General features: G+C 40.2%; 1 protein-coding gene across 1 annotated transcript; it reads left to right on the top strand.

Moving 5' to 3' along the window:
• The first annotated feature begins 3,633 nt into the window (after positions 1 to 3,633).
• Positions 3,634 to 24,170, top strand: pcca (propionyl-CoA carboxylase subunit alpha). Its single transcript, XM_046071051.1, has 23 exons — positions 3,634 to 3,769; positions 6,740 to 6,817; positions 7,121 to 7,168; positions 7,433 to 7,501; positions 9,595 to 9,708; positions 9,884 to 9,937; positions 12,454 to 12,585; positions 12,860 to 12,896; positions 14,307 to 14,385; positions 15,613 to 15,715; positions 15,952 to 16,046; positions 16,817 to 16,967; positions 17,406 to 17,549; positions 18,049 to 18,123; positions 18,357 to 18,425; positions 18,565 to 18,640; positions 18,729 to 18,942; positions 19,713 to 19,815; positions 20,211 to 20,309; positions 20,530 to 20,583; positions 21,764 to 21,904; positions 23,061 to 23,138; positions 23,382 to 24,170. Exons 1-23 carry the CDS (start codon positions 3,716 to 3,718, stop codon positions 23,448 to 23,450), a joined length of 2,136 nt encoding a protein of 711 aa, XP_045927007.1. The 5' UTR covers positions 3,634 to 3,715; the 3' UTR covers positions 23,451 to 24,170.
• Positions 24,171 to 24,437: the final 267 nt, after the last annotated feature.

Raw genomic sequence — 24,437 nt, 5'->3', positions numbered from 1 at the left:
AACCAGTAGTATAAATTAACCATTTTTAATTATTATAATTATTAAAAATAGTTTGTGGCCCACATTACTAGTTGGAGGCACTAACTCAATTAGTAAAATTAAATTTTTCATCCACTCCAAGCAATACAAAATATCTTTAATACAATTCTAGTTGAATTGTTTTTCTCATGCACAAGAAAATGTTAATTTGTTAAATAAATCATTTAATAACATATTAACTTTCAACTTTTAAGAAAAGTATTTTTTTTAAACTTTTGTTAAACACACATATGCACATATATAGCAGGCAACATCCACTGTATACATCAGCTTCATAATCATTCTTTCCATGTCTGGGACTGTAGCGAGGATTTTAGAAATAATGCAGGGTTTATGTGATTACACTAGTAGTATTACGGGTATGCTATTTTATTTTTGCCAATTTAAAAAAAAAAAGTGTTACAATTCAACTCAATTTTATTTACATAGTGCTAATTCACAACAGAAGTTACGTCACTGCACTTTTACTAGAGCAGGTTTAGACCATAGACTGCATATAAAAAGGTTTCGACAGAGACCCAATAATTCCCACTATGAGTTATGAAGGCTACATGGAAGCAAAGAACAAAGCAGCCAGGTCCAGGTATTCAATTTTTCAATTATTTTATTCAATCTGTAAAACAAAAAGACTAGGTGGAAACATTTTCTCATCCTCAGCAAGGGGGGGCTCCATGGCAAACATGAGCAGTGGGGGGGCTCCCATTCATCCCACTCGCTGTAAAATGTGTAGTTCTTACATGAGTTAGTTTTAAAATGCTAACTGTCCCAAGATTTGACGTGTGGAAAAAATCATATCAGTTGTAACATAAATCTGACACAATGAAAGTCTTAAAACTAGCTCTCACCCTCTTCAAGACAACGATAATAGCTGGAATGATCCAGACAGGTAAGTTACTCACCAATGCGGTCAACATCACCCTCATTCAGAAAGTGCCTCCTGCTGTCACACTGACTGGTTCAGAGGCTGCCGGGAAGAGAGGTTCATCAGCCTCAATGATTCACCTACTAGAAAGTCATGTATCTTGGAGATTTTCCCTTCCCCAAACAGTCTATCACCATTACTGTTTCTATTATTGACAGGGGGGGAATAGATAGTGACTGATTTTGTTCTGATAAAGTGTCTTGATAGTAAATATTTGAAGAAATGACTACAAAGTATGATATATTTGTCAACTATTTCTTCAAATGACATTAAATGTTTACTGTCACGATTATACATCTCTCAAATGTTTTGTAATCCTTTTTCAGTGCAAACCCCCCCATCAGACCTTCCCCATATCTGACTAAAGAGTGAGAGAGCTGCAGTTACCCCAAGGTAATTTCTGACTTGATGCCAAACAGCAATCGTATTTCTAACCATAGGGTTTTTTTGTAGTCTTTTGAAGTTTTTTAACATTAGCCAAAAACAAGTAAATGGGAAAGGGTAAACTCAGTATGTGTCCTTCCATCTCCCTCCATAAAATAGAACCACAGCATTCTCATATGTGCTGCCCAATAATACCAAAGGGGATTGGGGCACCTAAGACCCCCTCTGTCATAGGGTAAGTACAAAAGTGTACCTGGGGCATCTGTTGTTCCACAAAAACCTGATGAAAAGTTTCTCAAGTGAGAGAATAGGTTACTGGGTGGGGGAAATGATAAGAACAAATACAGCAATTTGGTAATAATTTGGCTCATTTTAAGAACATTTATTTTCCCAATTAATTATTAATTCACTCTAACTTCTTATATTGTGACAGTAAACCTACCTACCTACCTAATGACATTGGTATAGATATCCATCTATCTATTTGAATTTGAGATTTCCTGCATCACTGGTCTGTAATTGGTTTCTACAATATTCTCAAGACATGGCACAATTATTTTAAGACACAAGTATTTTATAAAATCAACATTTTTGAATTAAGCAATTTCTTCAGCTGTATTTTGCCTGTCTGCATGTCTTAAGAACATAATTTAGGTTTTGGATGCATTCATCTAACAGCCTAAAATCGTTCTAAAAGTCTCAATTTGCTCCAACAAAGCTGTGATGGATTTTTTCTTATGTTTAAGAAAGATTATAACGTCATCCGCATATAAAGCCAGACGGTGTTCCTGCTGTCCAATGGTTATTCCAGAGATCCTGTTGTGGGTTCTCACTGCAGTTGCTAGTGGTTCGATTGCCATGATAAATAACAATGGTGACACGGGATCCCCTTGTCTACACCCTCACTTTATCATGATAGTTTTTGAGAAGGTACCATTAGTCAGTATTTCTGCCTATGGTTCTGTATAGAGCAGTTTTATCCAATTACAAAAATTCTCTCCAAGGCCAAAACGCTTAAGAACTTCAAACAGGTAGGGCCATTCGACTCTTTTGAAAGCTTCTTCAGCATCCACTGACAGTAAAGCAGCCCCTTTTGATAACAGAATATATTTAAAACCCTTTTAACATTATCTTCGAATTATTCCTTCTAGTCTTGCTAAAATCACAATTACGCAGCACCTTTAGATCTGTTTTTAGAAGACTTGTTGGCATCAGATTTTCACATTTATTGTTTGGTTTACCCACTTTCGGAAGCAGAGTAATCAAGGCTCCTCTTAAGGAGGAAGGTAGTACTCCATTGTGAAATGATTCTTTAAACATTTCTAAATGTCTAAACCTATTTTTAAACTCTATACATTTCAATGGGTAGACCACCAGGCCCTGGTGTTTTCCCCATCTTTAAACTATCAATTGCTGTAGATATTGCTTCCCAACTTTTCTCTTTATCTAAATATACCTTAAGCCCTTCTAGTACCACAGGTAAATTATTATAATTATTTAATTCTAATTTGTTACTTCCGAACTACAAAGTTCCTCATAAACTTTTCTGAAAGCATTATTTATTTGGAGTAGATCTAAAATGGTCTCTCCTTGGCTGTTCCATACTGAAGTAATCAGCCTTCCTACTGCTTTATGCACCACGCCTTACCTTACCTTAATAAAACATTGCTAAATGCTCCAGAGTTAATCAAGACTATTTTTCATCTGAAGTCCCTGGACATGTGTCCCATAGTTAACCATAAAAATGTACATTTGTATTTAATCAGGTTTTTCCAACTCAACAAGTTATATTTTGCTAATATTGGGCAATGATGAAACCATATCAATCACTTGTCAAGAACTTTTAAGTGTTTGTTCACAGAGACTGTAATGGTTTTAGTGTAGTGGCACAAGCCTGTGACAAGGTTGTTAAACAATTAGTGATGTGTGAAATTACCAGAGTAGGCCTACATCTAGCTGCCTCTGTTGACATGTAATCTCTAATTAACCTAAAACAGAAAGATTGAATTTGACCCTGACAGACCCTTTTCACTTGATGTTTGAAGGAGAAAGTGAAGTCAATCAGAATTCCAAGACGGACTCCTTGTCCTCAGATGCGACCTGTAGCCAAAGACATCTGGCTCTATACTGGAACTGTATAAATGGTATTATGTACAGCTGTAGTAACAGAAGAGGATTAAACCAAGAGCTAACACTGAAGTTAACACTGCCTTGGTGCGGACTCTAAACATGATGAATGAAGATTTTTAATAAAGTTGAGAAGAGAAAAAAAGTGAATGGCGTTGACGCCTCTCTCTCCGCCAATCTGCTCTCTGTAAAGCTATAACGTCATCACGTCAGCGGCGTGGTTGACCGTCACAGTTCAGCAACATGGCGGCGCACAGGCTCTCTCCATCACTGAACAGGCTGCTGTTTGCCGTAAAGGTGAGTTGTTCACAGAGTGACTGCGCAGCCTGAGCTCTCTGAACTAACCTAACGTCGTGTGTTTACCAGCAGCACGCGAATGACGTGACAGTGTGAGCACAGTCCCTTACCAGCTAATGACAAGTCAGTTAGGACAGTCCTCAACGTTCTTGACGCAACTGGCATAAAGAAAACACACACATGGACTTTCCCTAGATTAAATGATAGGAGATAGTAACCACATTGTTAAAATTGTGAAAAAGAAAACGCAACAGTTCCAAACGGGTGTATATGTTCTCTTCTTTATTTGTTTTAACGGCCAAAAGGTCAATAGGCGACAGCATTTTAAATGTAAGGCGTCAATTTAATTTTCCAAACAACCTGAAACTTATTTTCTTCAGACTTCTGAGTCTGTCTTCAGTTGACTCTGGACCAGCAGGACGTTTTCCCAGCTGAGAAACACTGTAAACTTAATGCTGTTTAATTCTAACACAGCCTGCTGAGGGAGGCGTGAAACATGTCCTGTCACTTTTGTAAGGATTGGACAAACCATTTATGATTTCTAATCTGATTTGTAATATGCCTCGCCCACTTTTATGCATTTGTAGTACCTCCAGGTAGGGGAGATCGGGGGAATGTTGTCACACTTTTCACAAGGTCTAACATTTACTGGGCCCCATCCATCACAATTATATAAATGTCATTACAAAAGAAAACAGGAAGTCTTGGTCACAGATTTTGTTTTCATGGACTTGTAGACTGTTGAAAGTGTGACAGTTTGCCCCATCGGCATGTAAGTTGCATCAGGTAAGAGGTCTCATAGACCGAGACAAGACCAAGACTTTTAGGTGCTGAGACCAAGACTGAGGGATGGCGAGACCAAGTTAAGACCAAGACCAGTTCCCCGCATTACATGACACACAATAAAATGTGGAACAAGATCACAGGTACTTTTCAAATTGATCTGAAAGATCCACATTCCCATTAAAACACCCACACGCAAACAGTAAGAGCTGAATTCAACATAAGCATCTTTATTTAACACTCTTTTTCCATGCTGACCATCGTGGGACAGGCGTTAATGGTAACAACACATTTTTAATTAGGGTTATTGGTTGCATTTAAAGCAAAATGTTTTACATCCAATCAAAGTTAGGATGTTAACAAATAAATCAGACAATGCAAAAGCAATTTATTGATATTCCCAAAGATATGGTCTTAACTGGTCTTGAAATAAAATCCAGAATTCTCCAAGACGAGATCAAGATTAGTCTCGAGTACTACAACACTAGTTGGAGCTGATGTGAGCAGTGGGTGGGAATGACAGCATAATTATGCAGATTTCTTTGGCATAATTCAGTCCATCAATGGGCAAATAAGGCTTGTTGTTGTAAACAGGGCTTCTCATTTGAGCACTTTGTATGTTCATTGAAATGATTCAGGAGATCAGCAAAGTGTAAATCTTTCATCCATCCAAGAGGATTTCGCCCTCTGCTGCCAGGTGGCCCCTTGATCAGGGACTTATTGCGGAATTGAAGTTGTCACGGGGAACATAAGTTTCCCTCTTAGGAACGAGCTTCAGCTCGCGTCTTCTTCTGACCTCACTTGGCAACAGACCAAAATTGTCACAAGTTCAATAAGCTGCTTCTAAAAATTGGGTGAAAAATCTTCTGTGGCAAACCGTTGTTGTTGGCATGGCTGTCTGACTTCTTCTCTGGTTATCTTTTTCAATACCGAGTCAGGGTGCAGTAATACGGTTGTACGGTTATGTCCAAATTCTTTGCTGTCCTGATTGATTTGTTCTGCAACTTCACCTACTGGGTTGCCTCTAACATTAAGTCAGGTGGTGTGCTCCCTTCCTTTAAAAACACATTTCCTCATTGCAATTACAAACAGGCTTATTACACCGTCTTTTATCCTTTTTGCCACAATGCAATTCATAACACCACACTAAATTAATGACGATGTGTGTATGAAGTAGTGCGTGCGTGTGTCACACTACGTGCCTACTTTATGAGACAGTATCTCCCCGCACACACACACACACTACTTCATACAGTGTCATGAATTCAGTCTTGTGTAGTCCAGGAATGTGCCTGCTGCTGGAAACTACACTGTAGCTATAAAAAACATTTACAGTTTAATTTAATATTATTTTCAGAGCTAATTTTACAACATCCCGATGTCTTTGTGTGTGTTTTTACTGTTATATCTGTTGTGACTTGTGACAACTTGCCCAAAACTGACATGTGTGCTAATGTTGGCTAAATCTCAAGGTTAGGTCAACATAGCATGTCAGCTAAAGTGTCAAAAGACGTGTTATCGTCTCCTCTACTTTGTGCAAAATTATAATTTTGAACATTCACACCTAACAGTTGTATTGTATAAAATGAAAAGTGTAAATTATTTACTTTACAAGCAAAAAAAAAAGAAAATGTGCTCACCTGAGTGTAGAGTGACCAAGACCACATGTGAACAGGAAGTTGACCATAGAACACAAACTCACACAAGGTGGCTATTAGAGATAGAGCTTCTAATGTAGGAGTTAAGAAAAGCATGACAACTTAGCCCGCTCTCCCCTACTTATGTGGACATATCCTGGGCATTTTGTGATGATATGCTCCTTTAAGAGGTTCGTTGGTCAAGATCTTGAAAACTAAATGTAGTTGGGTGGACTTAAATTGTCCAAGAGTCCATTGAGCTGAACTTGTGAGAAACTTCAAGTCAATCAGAGACATTGTGAAGGCGCTGTAATTAAGGCCCAAAATTGGCATGACAATTTTGGGCCTTAATTACAGCGCCACCATCTGGCCGCTAATATTTCTGTGGAAGCATGTGCACATTATTTCCAAATGTTGGCCCAAGTTTTGCATTTGTAGCTCATTCCAGCTCACGGCTCCCAGTTCCACTGCTTTGCAGTCTGAACACTAATAATGAATGAAATGAAATGATATGGTAGCCTGATATTGTGAATCTGTATGTGTTTTGCAGTATGGCTCATTCCAGTCCAGATGCTGTGCAGCACACAGCAACGCTCAGTATTCCACTGTGTACAATCCCAGTGAAGAGGTAATGCACAGCTCTCTTCTCATTCTCCTTCTTCCTGTTTGACTGAACCCTTTATTGTATTCAACTGTTAGCTGTTGACACTAAACAAAAATGTCAGTTTAATAATTGTGAGGCAAGATGTGATTTATGAAACTGAAAAGAATGGGTGTGATTTCTGAAACAAAATGGCTTGCTCAGGAGTAAAGTGAGAAGTGAAAGAAGTAGGGTTTGTGTTGCTAGTCTTTTACTGACACAAAAAAGATGGAGTAATGTGAGTCCTAGTCGTGGCAATGATGCTCATCTGTCTGCCGTTTCCTTCCACAGACCTTTGATAAGATCCTCATCGCCAACAGAGGAGAGATTGCTTGCAGGGTAAGACATGCAAAGGCATACACTCACTGGAGCCCCAGATGGAGGAACTTGTAAAGAAAACCCCGTAAGGCAGACGTTTAAACACTTCTGCAAAGTTATCATCAGGGCCACAGACTTTGCCTTGCTGCTTTTTTCCCCCAGTTTTGTATTGCATATCCATGTTAGCACATAGTAGCAGCACAGATCAACATAATTTATAGCATTGTATTGACAGAGACTGTAAAGTGAAGCATCAGTGTTAATGCAGTGTGTTTTTCCCCTCAGGTGATCAAGACATGTCAGAAGATGGGCATCCGGACTGTAGCTGTTCACAGTGATGTAGACTCCAGTGCTGTGAGTCACTCTGTGTTTTTCCAGTGTTAAAAAGTAGGGTTGTATACAAAAATGAAAAAGCTACGTCCGGTCAAACTTTGTAAACCAGGAGGAGCATTTCCCACACCTCCGTCAGACACACTTATTACCGTGAGTTCGAGCAGCATATAGGCTGTCCTGCAGAAGATCCATGGGTGTCAGATGTCAAGTAAAAACATATTTAAAGAGGTGGTATTATGCTCATTTTCAGGTTCAAAATCCTATTTAGAGGTTGTACCAGAACAGGTTTACATTCACCATATTTTTTTCCTCTTTTCACCCTGTGTTGAAGGCTTCGTTTTAGCTATGGAGTGATACATCTTGTCTCTAAATGATCTTTGTTAGGAGTTTCACATGCGCAGTTCCTAGTTAAGGACTACTAGCCAATCAGAAGCAGAGAAAGGCAGGTTAGCGAAAATACGGTCAACAGCTTCGGTTCAGCTGTAGGCTACATGTTGCCGACCAGCTTAGCAACATAGACTGGAGCAAGAGTTTCAGAGTGGTGAGTTATTAATCTGTAACAAAAGTATCTTTCATCCATAAAGTTTTAACTGAGCTCTGTCTCTACATCACAGGAACAACTTTATGTCCACTGACTGCCTGGAGGGTAGCTAGTGTTTGGAAGGGAGAGGAGAGCTGTGTGCTGCAGCTCACTGTTTTTCCACCGCTGTTTTTGAGGGCGTGTCGGAGTAGCTGTTTTACGAGCATTATGACGCGTATTTACTTGTGACATCACAAGAAAGCGGAAGTAAAGACTACAAACAAGCTGTTTTCAGACAGTTTCCGTGTTTTCTGTGGGAGATGGGAACTCCCTTTGGGCTAGACTTTGGGCTTTTTTCATTGGGCGGCTGTGGCTAAGGAAGTCGGAAGGTCGGCGGTTCAATCCCTGGCTCCCCCTGGTTGCGTGTCGAAGTGTCCTTGGGCAAGATACTGAACCCCGATTTGCCCCTGGCGGCAATGTGAGTGAATGTTAGTTTCCGTTTGAGTATGAGTATGAATATGTATGACTGGTGAATGCAGATGTAGTGTCAAAGCGCTTTGAGTGGTCGAAAAGATTAGAAAGGCGCTATACAAATACGGAGCATTTACATTTTTCACTTTGCAAACCTACATGCACAAAAAAGATATATAACTCGATAAAGGGGAAGGAAAAAGCCAAAAAGCATAATACCACCTCTTTAATAGAGGCATAATACCTGTATGGCAACAATGCAACATGCAATTTATTGTGAGCTGTCCACTTTTACATATTGTTATAGTATTTTAATCTCCTACTGTTCCAATACATTTATTTTGAGTATTTCACATCTATTCAGATGACTACATAATAATATTTTCTTATTGATTTGTTTAAATTTTATTCATCCACCACATGATTACACACTGGCAAAATGTGATTAAAAAACACAGAATTTGGGAAAAGATAAAACAGAATAAAAAATTAAAACTGATTTCATAGGGCCCTAGGAATTGAGATTGCTGTATTTCTATCGAAATCCTTGTCAAAATCGAAAAGACCAGTAGAACTCCAGGAGTTCTAGGTGTTTGTGTACTGAACACTATAAAAACAGCTTCTCTAAACCTACCACACTGTTGTAGCTTAAATCCAACTTTAAAATGCTGATGTTCAGTAACATAACTGCATCAGCCTTTCAGCTGCTTCTTCTGGGCACTGTGAAGAAAGTGGAGCGCAAAATCAGGTGGAGTGAAGAAGATCAACCATTTTAACTGAATGTCCAAGAAAAATTCTCCAAACCACTGAAACATGCCAAAATGGCTGCATGTGACAGATTTTCCTGCACGCAGTAGTAACCTCAGGCAGATGGATTTGCTGTTCTGTGTCTTCTTTTCTGCTGGATATTGTTTGACCTCTAGTGACTTGATGTCATATCAAAGACATCTGTATAATACAAGTTTTTAGAATTTCTTGTTTTGGTGTTTCCAGGATACACAGCTGGTGTAAGTTCTTACAAATGTTCAAAGTGTGTCTTCGTCAGTGTGTGCTAGTCTGTATCTAACTTTCTACTGCTGAGGTGACATCTGGATTTAATTTCCCTGTGTATGTGTGTTTTCAGGTTCATGTAAAGATGGCTGATGAGGCAGTGTGTGTTGGCCCCGCCCCCACCAGCAAGAGTTACTTGAACATGGACGCCATCATGGATGCCATCAGAGTGACTGGAGCACAAGCTGTAAGCATGCGACTGTTAGATGACATGCTGTGCACTTACACAAGCTCATCAAGACAACACATAGCTCCTCTAAATAGTGAATCATCCATGGTTATATAATCTCAAAGCTATAGCTGTGTGTTTGAAACACTTTGAAACAAATCCAATGAAGTTTTAATGATTTTTCTCTGTAAAGGTTCATCCCGGTTATGGGTTTCTCTCTGAAAACAAAGAGTTTGCAAAGCGACTGGTGAGTGATACACAGAATCAAGTACACACTTATTATTATTATTATTATTATTATTATATTTTATCTTGACACACTTTACTACTATGAGTTCAAAATGAATTAATGACAAACAAATGCTAAAGTAAGAATTGATTTTTTTCTGTTAAGAAATTATGAATTTATTTTAGTCTCATTAACATTAGTAATTTGTTTTAATGAATGATCAGCAAATGTTTTAAAGAGGTGGTATTATGCTTGCTGGCTTTTTCCCTCTCCTTTATTGAGTTATATATCTTTTTTGTGCATATAGGTTTGCAAAGTGAAAAAGCTCAAAGGGAGTTCCCATCTCCCACAGAAAGCTCTGCTCTGAACTGCCTGAAAGCAGCTCGTTTGTAGTCCAGCCTTTACTTCCGCTTTCTTGTGACATCACAAGAAAACGCGCATCATAATTAGGGCTGGGGCGATTCATTGACGTAATCGATTATGTAAATACGTCGGCGTCGACGCGTCGCTGCATCCGGTGTGGGATTATCCCGGACAAGCTCCAGCTACAAGACTGCGCCTTCGACTGTCTAAAGTTTGGAGTATTTCAGACAGACGCTCAACAACGTGCTGCTCCGTGTCCTCTCTGAACTGGAAACTGCAGCACAACTGCTGTCCACGAATATGTGAAGCAGCACGAACACGTGAAACGAAAGTATCCTGGAGCACTTTGTCTAGACGGCAGCACCGCAAATCGTGTTTACTTTCTGTCGCCACACAAGGGTACAGGGCACATTATCAGCATGAGGACACGTAGTATTTCTTCATTGCCTTCATGTTAAAAGTAATTTCTGCCCCGCTGCTGTCATGGTAACGTAACGTTACACCGCGAGTCATGTAACGATCGGCTGTTTCATATTTTCTGTTTATTTAATGGCCACGAATGAGCAAGAAAACAGCTGAAACTAACAGTACAGACGATTTGTGACTGTCTGTACAGTCTGTGAGTCTTTTCAGGTGTTCATTGATGCAGAAATACATCGTATTATCATACTGCATTACTTAATATTGAAATCAATCCATGTCAGAAAAGTTAAGTAACCTAATTAATGTCTGTTTATTGTTATTATCACAACACAGCAGTGACATGGAAATTTGATTCATTTTAAAATTAGCTGCTATTGTCATTATTCTAACGTGCTTCATCAGGATGATTGAATAAAATATAGATTTATTGATTAGACATGTTTTTGATATTTGTTTTGGATAAATTAGTATGTTAATAGAGTAATAGGCAACTTTTCTTTCTTTAGAATAAACAAAATTAGTCGTTAGATTAATCGACTTGAAAAATAATCGATATAATAATCGCTCTAATCATAATGCTCGCCTAGCGGCTAGTCTGGCAGCACACAGTGACGAGACGTTCCGCCTGCTGCGTCTCCTCTCCCTTCCAAACACTAGCTACCCTCCAGGCAGTCAGTGGACATAAAGTTGTTCCTGTGATGTAGAGACAGAGCTCAGTTAAAACTTTATGGATGAAAGATACTTTTGTTACAGATTAATAACTCACCACTCTGAAACTCTTGCTCCAGTCTATGTTGCTAAGCTGGTCGGCAACATGTAGCCTACAGCTGAACCGAAGCCCGCCCTGTTCTGCTTCTGATTGGCTAGTAGGCCTTCACTAAGGAATGTGCATGTGCAACTCCCAACAAAGATCATTTAGAGGCAAGATGCATCACTCCTTAGCTAAAACAAAGCGTTCAACACAGGGTGAAAAGAGGAGCTGCAGCAATGTGCAGTATGACACAAATATGGTGTTTTTTGTAAATCAAACCATGTAAACCTGTTCTGGTACAACCCCTAAATAAGATTTTGAAACTGAAAATGAGCATAAAACCACCTCTTTAATGAAAGTATGAAAGTACAGAAATACATTTATGACATTTATTTTAGGTTTTTGGGTTCCAGGTTTTTTTCTTGGACATGTGAAGGTTTGCCTTACTGTGCAGAGTGAACCGGCTGGCATTATATAATTGTGATGATGCTCACACATACTGGTGTGAAACACAATCCATGGTGACTCTGTTATCCACCATGTAGCATAACAAGTGTTCTGTGGTTTGAATGCACCTAAAATTGACTGAAGTAAGTTGTGCTAACTGTGGCTAATAATGGGCTTTTCACTAGCATCTGTTTATTTTCACAAAGATATGAGCAATTGAGTAGAGGCTTATTCTTGACCTTGGGATAAGAGTGTGTGATAACACAATCGCAACCCAAGGTGCCCCCAAGATGCAGTTACAACCTGATTTTGTCACACATAAGAGAAATCTTGTTAGGATTCATGAAAAACAATTCCAAAAGTAGTTAAAAAACCATGGACAATCACCACCAGTATTATTTTTATTATCTTTTTAGGAAGGTGGGTGATAGAAATACTAAATACAAACACACAGTGTGTTGTGAGCCAGTGGGGTGTGAGCTCTTTGTTCTGACTATAGTGTTATTAAAAGTCTGACATGGTATATCTTATGGTGTTATTTTGTTGCTAGGCAGCAGAGGGCTTGACTTTCATTGGCCCCGACACCGACGCTATCCAGGCAATGGGAGATAAAATTGAGAGCAAGCTGATCGCTAAGGCTGCTAAGGTCAACACTATCCCAGGATTTGATGGAGTCGTCAAGGTACAGGCACACATACACAGCAATGCATATATGCGACAAGAACACATGCACCAGATGAATGCATTTTCGAGGGTGACTGTTGCATGAAGGGAGCACAATGACAGTTTAGTCAAGACCTATAGCTGCCTCATATTTGAAACCATCAAGACAAGTCCTACTTGACAGTATGGTGACAAGCCAGTTTAAAGCATGGAGACAGGTACTGCACTGTTGCACAGTCGTACAGTTATGCTGTGGTTCATCATCAGTAACCATAAACTCCTCTCTGTGTCAGAGTGCGGAGGAGGCTGTAAAGATCGCACAGGACATTGGTAAGTCATCACTTCTCACAGTGAAAGTGTACAGTATGTGTGACGGAGCTGAATCCCACTCAGTTCTTATACTGCAGAAATGATGCCCCTATCTGTCTGTCCCCACATCCCCTTCTGTCTCTCACCCAGAGGATGTGTTCATTATTATGAAGATTAATTATTGATTTATTATCTATTTGCTCTATTTACAGTTTCAGTCAGACGTTTACATGAACTTGTACGGGACAATAATGTCAAGACAGTTTGGGGATATGATGATTTCTACAGCTGGTGTATTTCTATGGGGAAAGACTTTTGCACAGTTTCTGTGTTTTCTAAAGGGTCAAAAATGTACATCCAGCACAGCTAAACTTTATTGTACTTTTTTAGCTCTTTTCACCTCAAGCAACCGCTTTTGGCAGCCATTGAGCTTCTGGCAGAATTCTGGTTGAAGTTGTTTTGGCAGTAGTCTACCCAAATGTGTTGATTTTCTTGCTTGAATTTGTCTTTTCAAGGAAGTCCATGTATTTTCCATTGCAGAAGCTTAGTTTTAGCTTGATTTAGATTCCACCAAAATTGGGTTCATTGTCCAGTTGTATCTATGATTTATCTAGATGGCCAGATGAATTCTTCATTTCTCCATCCACTTTATGCAAAGCACCAGCTCCACTAGCAGCAACACAGCATGATACTTCCACCACCATGCTTGATATTAGGCCACCATAGGCCTACACAAACATCATTAACATTATATTATTATACCAACTCCATCAAATACCATGCAAATATAAACACATATTAATGCTAATGACAAATGCTATCAAAAATATCATTGAACATCTGAATCCTGCCTCCACAAACTAAGAGTGCAGAGTCCACATCTCTGTATACCGTCAATCTCTTTAGAGTAGTGTCTGGTTACACCTACATGAGCTGCAAGAAAGAATTCTCTGAGCACACCCTCACGCTCTCTCACTGTCAGCAAAGCTTCTTTGGCCTTTTCCTTGAGTGACATCGCCTCCCACTTTGGTTGTCTTTTTGCCTGGTCCTTCATCTTCAGCTTTTACTCGTCAGCTTGCCACAGCCAGTGAAGTTTAGACAAGCGTTTGAAATAATTAATGTAAAAATCATGTTGATTTGGAAAGCTGTAGGAGGTTCATGTAGCGTATCCCTGTGTGTGTGTGTGTGTGTGTGTGTGTGTGTAAAACCTATTAGTTTTATTTTTAAGTACATATCACAGGGGGGGGGAGAAACAGTTTTAGAAATCATTACAATCCCCAAACTGCCATGGCATAAATGTCCCTTACATTTGACTGTATCTCTTTAGATAACTGACTGGAGGTACTTGTGGCCTGATTTTGTTAAAGCAAGGCGAAAATTCACTTTTACAAATGCATCTTTACAATTGTGCTGTTGCTTTATTGTTGCTAGGCTACCCAGTGATGATCAAAGCATCTGCAGGAGGAGGAGGGAAAGGAATGAGGATTGCTTGGAATGATGAGGAGACAAGGTATTATATTCCTCTTTCTGTCACATTTGTGATGTTTGTCATTCTACAGCATTGGCTGCACAATGAAATTGAAGTTGTTGCCCTCCTTCACCCTATACACAGAATATACCATATATACAAATATTTTAAATTAGAATAAAAGTATAAACAATAGATAACAGTTACTAGTAAGTGGAATAGTATTGTGCAACACCAGCATTAATTTAATTTATTTATGGTGGAGCTGCGGACTGAAGAAGCTGCTCTGCAGTCTGGTGCTGAGACAGCAGATACTTCTGTATCTCTCTATATCCAGAAGGCAGCAGGGTGAACAGGCTGTGGCTGGGTGGGTACTGTCCTTTAGTATCCTTTGGGCTCTGCAGACACCTCACCTCACCGATATCACTGATGCTCTGGAGATGGGTACCAATGATCTTCTGAGCAGTTTGAATCACCCGCTACAGGGCCAGTTAGTGAGAATAACTTTTACAGAGGAGAAATAAAAAGCATCCTGACTGGAAACAAGAACTTGGCACATATATTTTGCCTTCTGAAGTTTCTTTAAGGAAATATAGCTGTTTCTGATCCTTTACCAGCGTGGAGATGTGAGACGACCATGTCAGGTTCTCTGTGATGCTGATTCCCAGGAACCTAAAACTGTTCACCTGCTCCACCTCAGCTCCACTGATTTAGAGAGGAAGTGTGTGTGTTTATCTCCTTCTTCCTAAAATCAATGATCAGCTCTTTGGTTTTGCTGACGTTGAGCAGTAGGTTGTTCTCTATTCACCACTCTGAAAGATTGTTGATTTCCTCTCTATATGGCATAAGTCTCATCGTTGTTTGAAATCAGGCCGCCAATTGGAAACGATCTGCAGTCTGTTTGTGAGGAAGTCCAATATCCAGTTGCAGAGTGTAGTACTCAAGCCCAGAGGGGTCAGTTTATTGGGCGAGATTGTGTTGAATGCTGTGCTGATGTAGGTGTGTGAGGGCAGTGGAGGTCAGTCACTACTGCAAAACTGTGTATTGCAAATAGTAGCACAATGACTGCTACCAAATACAATCACTACTCCTGCAGCATATTTTGGACTTAAAAAACTTGAAATGCTTCTGCTTTATTATTCAAGATCCTGTGTCTGCTCTTACTACTTTACTACTACTACTACTACTACTACTACTATAGATTACTGAAAACAACTTGTATTTGCTACCTTTTGTAGCTGATGCAACATCTGTTCTATTCTGTTACAGGGACGGTTTCCGGTTCTCATCCCAGGAGGCAGCATCCAGCTTTGGAGATGACAGGCTGCTTATTGAGAAATACATAGACAACCCCAGACACATAGAGATACAGGTATAGCACACGTCCACTCAGTGGTCTGATGTCATTTAATATTGTCATGGTGCACACGTGTCTGTGCAGATACAGGTACAGCACACGCACACACACTCACTCACTCACTCACTCACTCACTCACTCACTCACTCACTCACTCACACACACACACACACACACACACAGAGTGTATATGTATATCTCACAACAATAACTGTTAAAAAAACAGCTATTTTGACTTGTGCTTCTTGTAGGTGCTGGCTGATAAACATGGTAATGCTCTGTGGCTGAATGAGAGGGAGTGCTCTATCCAGAGGAGGAACCAGAAGGTGGTGGAAGAAGCTCCCAGGTTAGTGAGAAACTTTGCTCTTGACAATGTTTGAATTGAAATCAACACGGGTAAATGTAACCAAGGTTGAAACTTTGTACTGCTACTACAGCAACAACAAGCAACGGACAACTTTAATGAGGTTGAAACTCAGATTTCAGGCAAGGATGGATGGTAGATATGTTCGTAATCTCAAGGTTCAGTATGTGGACTGTAAAATAGTGCCAAGTAAAAAACTGTGGCCAGCAGCCGTCATGATCTTCAGAAGTGCAGTTACACCAGAGTTGCAGCCATACAGCACATTACTGCTTACATTTAATAACTTACTTTCCATACTTTCAGACTTACTTACTAAACGCTTAGCCAGCATCATAGACAGCTTTAAGTTTTTGAGTTGATGTAATCTGTACTCTTGATTCAGTAAGACTGCAATAAACTGTGAGAACAGTTAATTTATATCTAATATTTTCTTTGGTTCATCTATTCAGTTTCATTGCTAATACGTTAGGAAACATAAACTCAACAGAATAAATCTGACCTCACCCTGTATCAGAGGTCATGGCATGTTAAAGTGCAGGGTCCAAAGGTAACATTTTTTGCCACTGATCCGATCTGGCAAGTTGGTCAAGAATCTACTGGCCTGAACAAACTCTGAATTCTTACATTTGTGACTTTAGTATGTATCTAATTCCACAGCTTGTTCAGTCCCAAGCTGTGGAATTTGTTTCTATTAGACTCCCCGTTTGCCCCACTGAGGTGATTCTGAGTGTCTAGTGCCGTGTCTTCTCCAGTACATTCCTGGACCCAGTGACACGGCGGGCGATGGGTGAGCAGGCAGTGCAGCTGGCCAGGGCTGTACAGTACTCTTCTGCCGGCACCGTGGAGTTCCTGGTGGATTCTAAGAAGAACTTCTACTTCCTGGAGATGAACACAAGACTACAGGTCTGTGCAGGGCAGTGTGTATGTTTGGAGGGGGGGGCAAAGAATCAGCCAATTAAATAGGATGCATCACAACACAGAGGAAGCAGAGTTTAGAGTATTCATAATTAAACTACCAACAGTCAGCCCTAGGTTAACAGGCTGCCCCAAGAGAAATATAATCTTAACTCGTTGTCTACTAAGTTTTTCCAGAGCTTTCAATTACATCTCACAGCCTTCATCAGTGCATAAAGTTTGACTAATCCATCATATTTAAAGGTGGATTAGTCAAACTTTATGCACTGATGAAGGCTGTGACATGTAGTGTGTCTGTGACGATTGAGCAAACTCCACCTGTTGATGGAGAAGGCTGAAATACCTGGAAAAGGCCAGTAATTGTTCCTTTCACTCTCAACAAGCACACTACATCTTCTCCGTTTGACCTTTGACCCTTGACCCCAGGTGGAACATCCAATCACGGAGTGTATTACCGGCCTGGACCTGGTGGAGCAGATGATCAGGGTTGCCAAGGGTTACAAACTGCAGCACAAACAGGAAGATATCCCAATAAACGGCTGGGCCATTGAGAGCCGCGTCTACGCTGAGGTGTGTGTGTGTGTGTGTGTGTGTGTGTGTGTGTGTGTGAGAGATGCTCATCATGATATATGGGTGTTAAGGACTGTATAGAGTTTTCTCTCAGTATAACCAAAGAGCGAGCGTGAAACTGCAAAGAAAAAACAGCAGCAACTGGAAGTACACTGACCACAGGAACTGCTATAGATCCACTGACACACTGAACACAATGATCAAACCAAAGACAAAACATAAAAAGAATGAGCAAAGTCTGCCCACAATCCGTCATATAAAGAGCATTCTTGAAAGACAGGCTAAAATAATAAACATATTTAATGGCCTGTAGTGTTCGACTGCATTGTTGGTGGAAAGTCTAGATAAAATCAAAAACATAAGATTTCATGTACAAGATTGATAGTTATATCAATCTACTTTGATATAGATATGTTATATTGATGTAACATTCTGCTTAGTGCTAGTGTTGAAGTGAAGCCTGAAGTGTTTGTGTTCTCTGTGTTGTCTGTTGTGTTAGGATCCTTACAAGTCTTTTGGCCTTCCCTCCATTGGTCGGCTGTCTCAATACCAAGAGCCAATCAACCTCAGCAATGTAAGTGTGCGCAAAATGATATAAGATTGATTATAAGATTGATGTAACACACAACGACATCATCTGTCTACATCAAATTAGAGCTGCGTCAGAGAATAACGGTCCTCACTCAGATACTTGAGCTATTTTTTAAAATGATATTGTCCTCACACCCACTCCACCCGGTCTCCCTGAGAGACTGGCAAGTGTCCTGCCAATGTGAACATTCGCTCATCTGCTCCTCGCCCTGTCAGGTCCGTGTAGACAGCGGCATCCAGGAGGGAAGTGACATCAGCATCTACTACGATCCCATGATCTCTAAGGTCAGACAGTGATTTATTAAATGTAGAAAGGTTTCTTATTTTTCTTCTTATGGTCACAGCAAGAAAGTTGATTACAAAATGCCACCATTCCGTAAGGGTTTGTGGTTCAGCAGTTATTTCCCCTGCTATCTATTTGTAGTTGGTTACCTATGGAACGACACGGGCTGAAGCCCTTGCCAGGATGGAGGACGCTCTGGACAACTACGTTATCAGAGGTACATCAACAGATTTCACCGTGAACATCAGCTAAGAGTCACTTTCTAAATCTGAAGCTCTTTTTTCTTTCGGTAATCTTCTCTCCAGGTGTGACCCACAACATTCCCCTCCTGCGGGAAATCATCACCCACCCTCGCTTTATATCCGGTGACATCAGCACCAACTTCCTGCCCGAGGTTTACCCCGACGGCTTCAAAGGACACCAGCTGAATGAGGACCACCGCAGGGAGCTGCTGGCCGCGGCAGCAGCGCTCTACATCACTGCTCAGCTCCGTTCACAGGCATTCCTGGACGTCCTGAGGTGAGGACGCCAGTAAGCTTGATGTTGTGCGGGGCTACAAGGGGTCTAGTTTGCTACACTCCATCCCTTCCCTCAAAAGCATCCATAGAGCCTCACTACAGACAGGCCAGATGTTTTATGATTATCAGCATGGTGCAAACTGAGATGAAGTTAAAAAAGCCAACATCAGCATGGCTGACCCGTTTTTGATTGGTGTCTGGTACTGTTGCAGAGCTCTACGCTTACATTCATCATTTTTTTGAGAAATAAGAATAATGCATCTATTGTTACAGTAAACATAATTTATTCACGTAAAAACTACAACTCAATAGATTCAGCTGAAAGGTGAGAGGACCCAAACAGTTTTGATGATAAAGATACAACTCTGTTCATTGCAAAATACATTTATATGCTTGGTGTACATGTTAAATATATATTCTTAGTAGCAGATGGTATGAAATGTTGATTATGTATCTGGCATAGTTAAAACAACAGTAGACTGTTGACTTTGGCACACCTTATTTTTAAAAAACTTTCCCTAAATACTGGAGGTCCTGATTCAGATCTATTAAGCTTCTAACCTTAAATTATTGCTGATAGGAATGAAAGTTTAACTTGGAGAAAAAATATTCAGCAACACCTAGAAACTAGAATGTGGTAACAGTTAAGTATATTTAGGTGACACGGTTGAAATAAATAGGGTGTTATTCAACTACTACTAGGGGCCAAAGCTCTCAAGCTTCAAATGAGGTGTGTGTGTGTGTGTGTGTGTGTGTGTGTGTGTGTCGCAGGGTGTCCTCTGCCCCTGTGGAATGTAGCCACTGGGAGCTGTGTGTGGAGCTGGCAGACGGATGGCATTCTGTGGAGGTTACCAAATCAGGAAATGTTTATACTGTGAGTATTTAATGAGCATCCATGAACTAATTAAATATATTAATATCTGTATAGTATAAATATTAAAAAGGTAGTAAAGTCAGATCAGTGTGCGCTAGTTTTTTTTTTTTATCTTTTCATATTAATATCTGTGGTATTGAGTGTCCTGCTCTACTGGAAAGATAAGACGATCATAATTAAAGCAGTGGTGCTAATCCGTGTATGTAGAGTAGATTAAAACATGGTCATGTTATCAACTGTCAAAACCCAAGCTCATGTTGTAGAAGAAGAAAATAAAGATCAGTTAGCAGGGAGTGATGTGACTACAGTCCCTGTGTAGACCTACAGCAGGATGTCACTGGTAATGAGTCTGAGGCATCAAGACACTTAACAATAACGTGTGTTTGTCTCTGTAGGTGGAGGTAGATGGAGGAAAGGTGGAAGTCAGTGGACAGTGGAACCTGGCGTCCCCGCTGCTGCCACTCACTATCAACGGCACACACAGGATGCTGCAGGTAACACACACACACACACACACACACACACACACACACACACACACACACACACACACACACACACACACACACACACACACAGGTTCAAGTTGTTACATTATATCATGTCTTTTTAAATGTCAATATCTGGGGGGAAAAAAACATTCACCAGTGTTTACAAAGGTTACTTTAAAGACTAAACATGTAGTGCAGATGATATTTTATCTTTTTGTTTTAGTGTCTGTCCAGAGATGCTTCAGGAAAGATTGTCCTGCAGTACCTGGGCACATCGGTAATGTCTGCAAGGAATTACATGGTCACATACACATCATCACACAGGCTCCTGTCTCTCTAGTTCTCATGCTAGCCAGGTGGGCTATAGTGCAGCAGAGTGTAGTGTTAGCTCCCTCACTCCCACAAAGACAAACAATGTTGTGGTCATTTTTACCTCAGTCAGAGGCATCGAAGGAGGAAATCGGATCACAGAAATCCCATAGGGTTCTACAGCTACTTCTGTATACATTACAAATGGTAAATGGCTGCTGAAATAAATTGCCTACTAAAGCTTTAAGATGAGGTTGCTTGTTTTAAATGTGTCATTAATTATTCCCTAAATTAATTAATTTATTTATTTATTTGTAAAGTGACTTTATATAAAGAAATAAATATGGCCTCCAAACATGCCCATAAAGTAGATTTATTCAATGCTCAGATCCAGTAAGTTTTATGTAAAGACCTGGTATACTGTGCACCTAGTCAAGATAATCCACCTTTAGAGTTCATTTCAGTATAAAGTACATCCTGTGATTGAACAAGTACACATTTTAATTGAGTAGCAGCTAATGCCGCCTGCAGCAGAGATGTTGAGCAGCGACAGAGGTCTGTGAGCTCACTTCTAAATATCTCCACACCAACAGATTTCTTTCATTTTCATACTTGTATACTTCAGCTCCAACCGACGCTGACTCAAGTGACATCATTTGATTTATCAGACTTTAACAGCCCCCCCTTGGAGGCACCGAAGGCTTTATACTACTTCACTACTTTCAAATATGAAGTAGTATGTAGTATTTTGCATATTAGAACTTTTTAAGAGGCACATTTTACATTAGTGACGATTGCTCATTCATTACACTTTACTCAACGTATTAATCCTTGCACCTAACTGTCTTTGAACATGTTAATTTCTTTTTTTATTGTATTTGTTATTATTTTGTAAACCATAGCACTGAAGAAATGCTATTTAATTTTCCTGTGTACTGAATATTGTATATGGAAAGAATGATAAAGTGGACCTTGTATCTTGTAGCCTATACTGTAAGACCCGTAAACAGACTTTGCTGTGTAATATCATTGGCATTCATCTTTAAGAGCGACTGCTCTTTGTTTTATTGGAAACCATTTCCTTTTGATTATATTGCAGTACAAGACGCCTCCTTCCTGTGTTTCTCATACTCTGTATTTTTATGTAGTTTAAGGTTCGCGTTCTGACCAAGCTGGCTGCAGAGTTGAACTCCTATATGCCAGAGAAGGTTCCGGAAGACACCAGCAGCATCTTACGGTCACCGATGCCCGGCACAGTGGTGGCTGTGTCCGTCAAGCCTGGAGATACGGTAACACATCCTAATATGTGGTTAGGATGAGGTTAACAACATACCTGAAAGCTGCATACGACAGCATACAGCATATAGGGCTGCTCGTTGTAATATTGAGATCACAATTATTTAACGATTGCTCATGGAGTTGACGGCTTGTTACGTTACGTAGTGCTGAAATTTCAACTGTGGTGTTCTGTCAGGAGATACAGTGACTTTAAACTAATGTAGAGGACAAAAGTACAAATAATATGTAATCTGTTAAGTTATGAGTAGAGGAAAAGTCCGCTAGCTGCTAGGCTAATTTATGCAGTGTAAAATAAGATAATAATGTTGACTAACAAGTGATAGCAGTTATAACCCCCGATCATGTTGGCTCAGGCTGATCTAAACTTGCCACAGCCTGGCTGAGAGGGAGTTGGGGCTTTTAGGGAGGAGCGGGAGCCACAGCTGTGAAGGGTCAGGGGTATACTGGATTTATAACGCAGGACAAAACCAGAGCACAAAATGCGGCACAAAAACAGTTTTATCTTGATTATCTTTGATCATCTTTTGAAGCCAAAATCGGAATTGAAAATAAAATTAGACATTTTATAGACCTACAGTGATATTTTAGACAGTAGTGTGCTTCCCTTTCTTGTCTCCACAAGCCAATGAGCTGGAAGGCTGACTGTGAGCCAGACCTGATCACCCAACATCAGTGTTGAACCTCACTAATGGTCATGTGGCTAAACTGTAAGCCAGGTTCCAAAATCAGGTGGAAAGCCAGAAACCAAAAGATCGTAGGCTGTTGTCGCAGCAGACCAATGCTCAATTGTTGTTGTTGTTGTTGTTGTTGTTGAGTGACGTGTTCGACTTTCACAGTGGCATTTTCTGGTGTCCACTTACCTCTATAATACATACCTTTGATGACAGCCCTCTTGGTCAGTCCAAGCTGTAAATGAGTAAGCAGTGGTTATTGTAGTGTCGGTGCCACGATGAGCTGAAAACAAATGTGACTAACCGCTCGAGGGTGCTGGTTGCCACTACTTTGTCAACATCTTCATTACATTTGGGATAAGAGGTCTTCTCCGTCTCCCTACAATTTTTCAGTTATGTTTCCTGTACTGAGAGACAAGCTGTGAGTAATACTACTAGGCTGTCATTCTCACTCTGGTCGCTCCTGTATTTGTAGGTTGCAGAGGGTCAGGAGATCTGTGTGATCGAAGCCATGAAGATGCAGAACAGTTTGACTGCGGTCAAGCAAGCAAAGGTAACTATATACAATTGTAATTGTGGAGCTCCTATTATCATGGGTGTGTTGCTCAATCAGCAGATGAGATCAGTGCATCCCTATTAATGAATATAAAGAAGCAGCAGCCAGTCCACAGAATACTGGCTGGTGCAATCATTAGGAACTAATTAATCATGGAGGTTTGATGAAACAGACTTTCAGCTTGTGGCCTTTTATGAAGCATAAACTGATATCCTGTGTGTTTGTCCTCCCGCCCTCTAGGTTAAGAGTGTCCACTGTAAGCCAGGGGAGACGGTGGGAGAGGGAGACCTGCTGGTGGAGCTTGAATAAAACACTACCTTTTGACCTTTTTGATGTGTGACGTCAGCACCGGGATGTTTTTATGAAGACCCACGCCAGCAAACAGACTGGACAATAACCGACGCTTGATTTATCTTGCCAGTGGTCAGTCTCCACAGTGGCCCCCAGCAGAGTTTAGTTTCCCTCACCGTGCCTCAGAGCTGAGCTACATTGGCTGTTACGGTGTCTTCTCCACATGTCGAACTCCTTCATGTTGCTTTCTTGGATGCAACTGTGCAATGAATCATTCTCCTCTGATTCTGTTTTGTGTGTTTTCTAGACCTGATTGTTAGTTTTTCTTAACGGGTCAGTCACCCACATTACAAAAAAATTATTCTCATTTTACCTCATGCTCTTTGGCCTTGCAGATAGTTTTGGTTTATGTGCCAAGGTTTTGAGATATTCACATAGGAAATGCTACTTCACTACAATAGTAGGACATTGACCTTTGGTTGACAAGCTGCTTTTTCAAGTTTTTCAAGTGTCGTTTTCTGTGATTTGAGCACCAAAAAGAAAGTTCCGTTCGTCTCTGCTGTATTGGAGTGGAGTCAGAAATCTCAGACGGATAGCTCAAAATCTTGTCGGATTAAACTAAAACAATATGCATAGCTTGATACTAACGTAAGTAGGAAGAATGTCTGTTGTAATTTGATTGAACTGACACTTTAAGAGAGACCCTACATATAACCAATAAAGTGCTCCTTTTTTCCACTTGTGTAACTGACTGTCTGGCTAGATCAGAAACAATAGTTAAAATAAGAAAAGTAATGCCATAATGTGACTAATAGAGAGTATATGGTGCTGATGATGTAATGAATGCCTATTTTGATTACTGTTCAGGCTGTACACTGACAGGACACACAAGTAGTTGTCACTTACAGATGGGTGACAGATTAAAAGGAGACACCTGAATAAATGAGTCAAACAGCAGTGAGGTCTGACAGCTGGTTGTACTGTGCAGGGTTTTCCTGACATGGT

The sequence above is a fragment of the Micropterus dolomieu genome, linkage group LG15 (genome assembly GCF_021292245.1).
Source record: "Micropterus dolomieu isolate WLL.071019.BEF.003 ecotype Adirondacks linkage group LG15, ASM2129224v1, whole genome shotgun sequence".
In the NCBI taxonomy this organism is placed as follows: Eukaryota; Metazoa; Chordata; class Actinopteri; order Centrarchiformes; family Centrarchidae; genus Micropterus; species Micropterus dolomieu.
The sequence above is the reverse complement of the archived record's forward strand: the minus strand, read 5'-3'. Positions and strand labels throughout refer to the sequence as shown.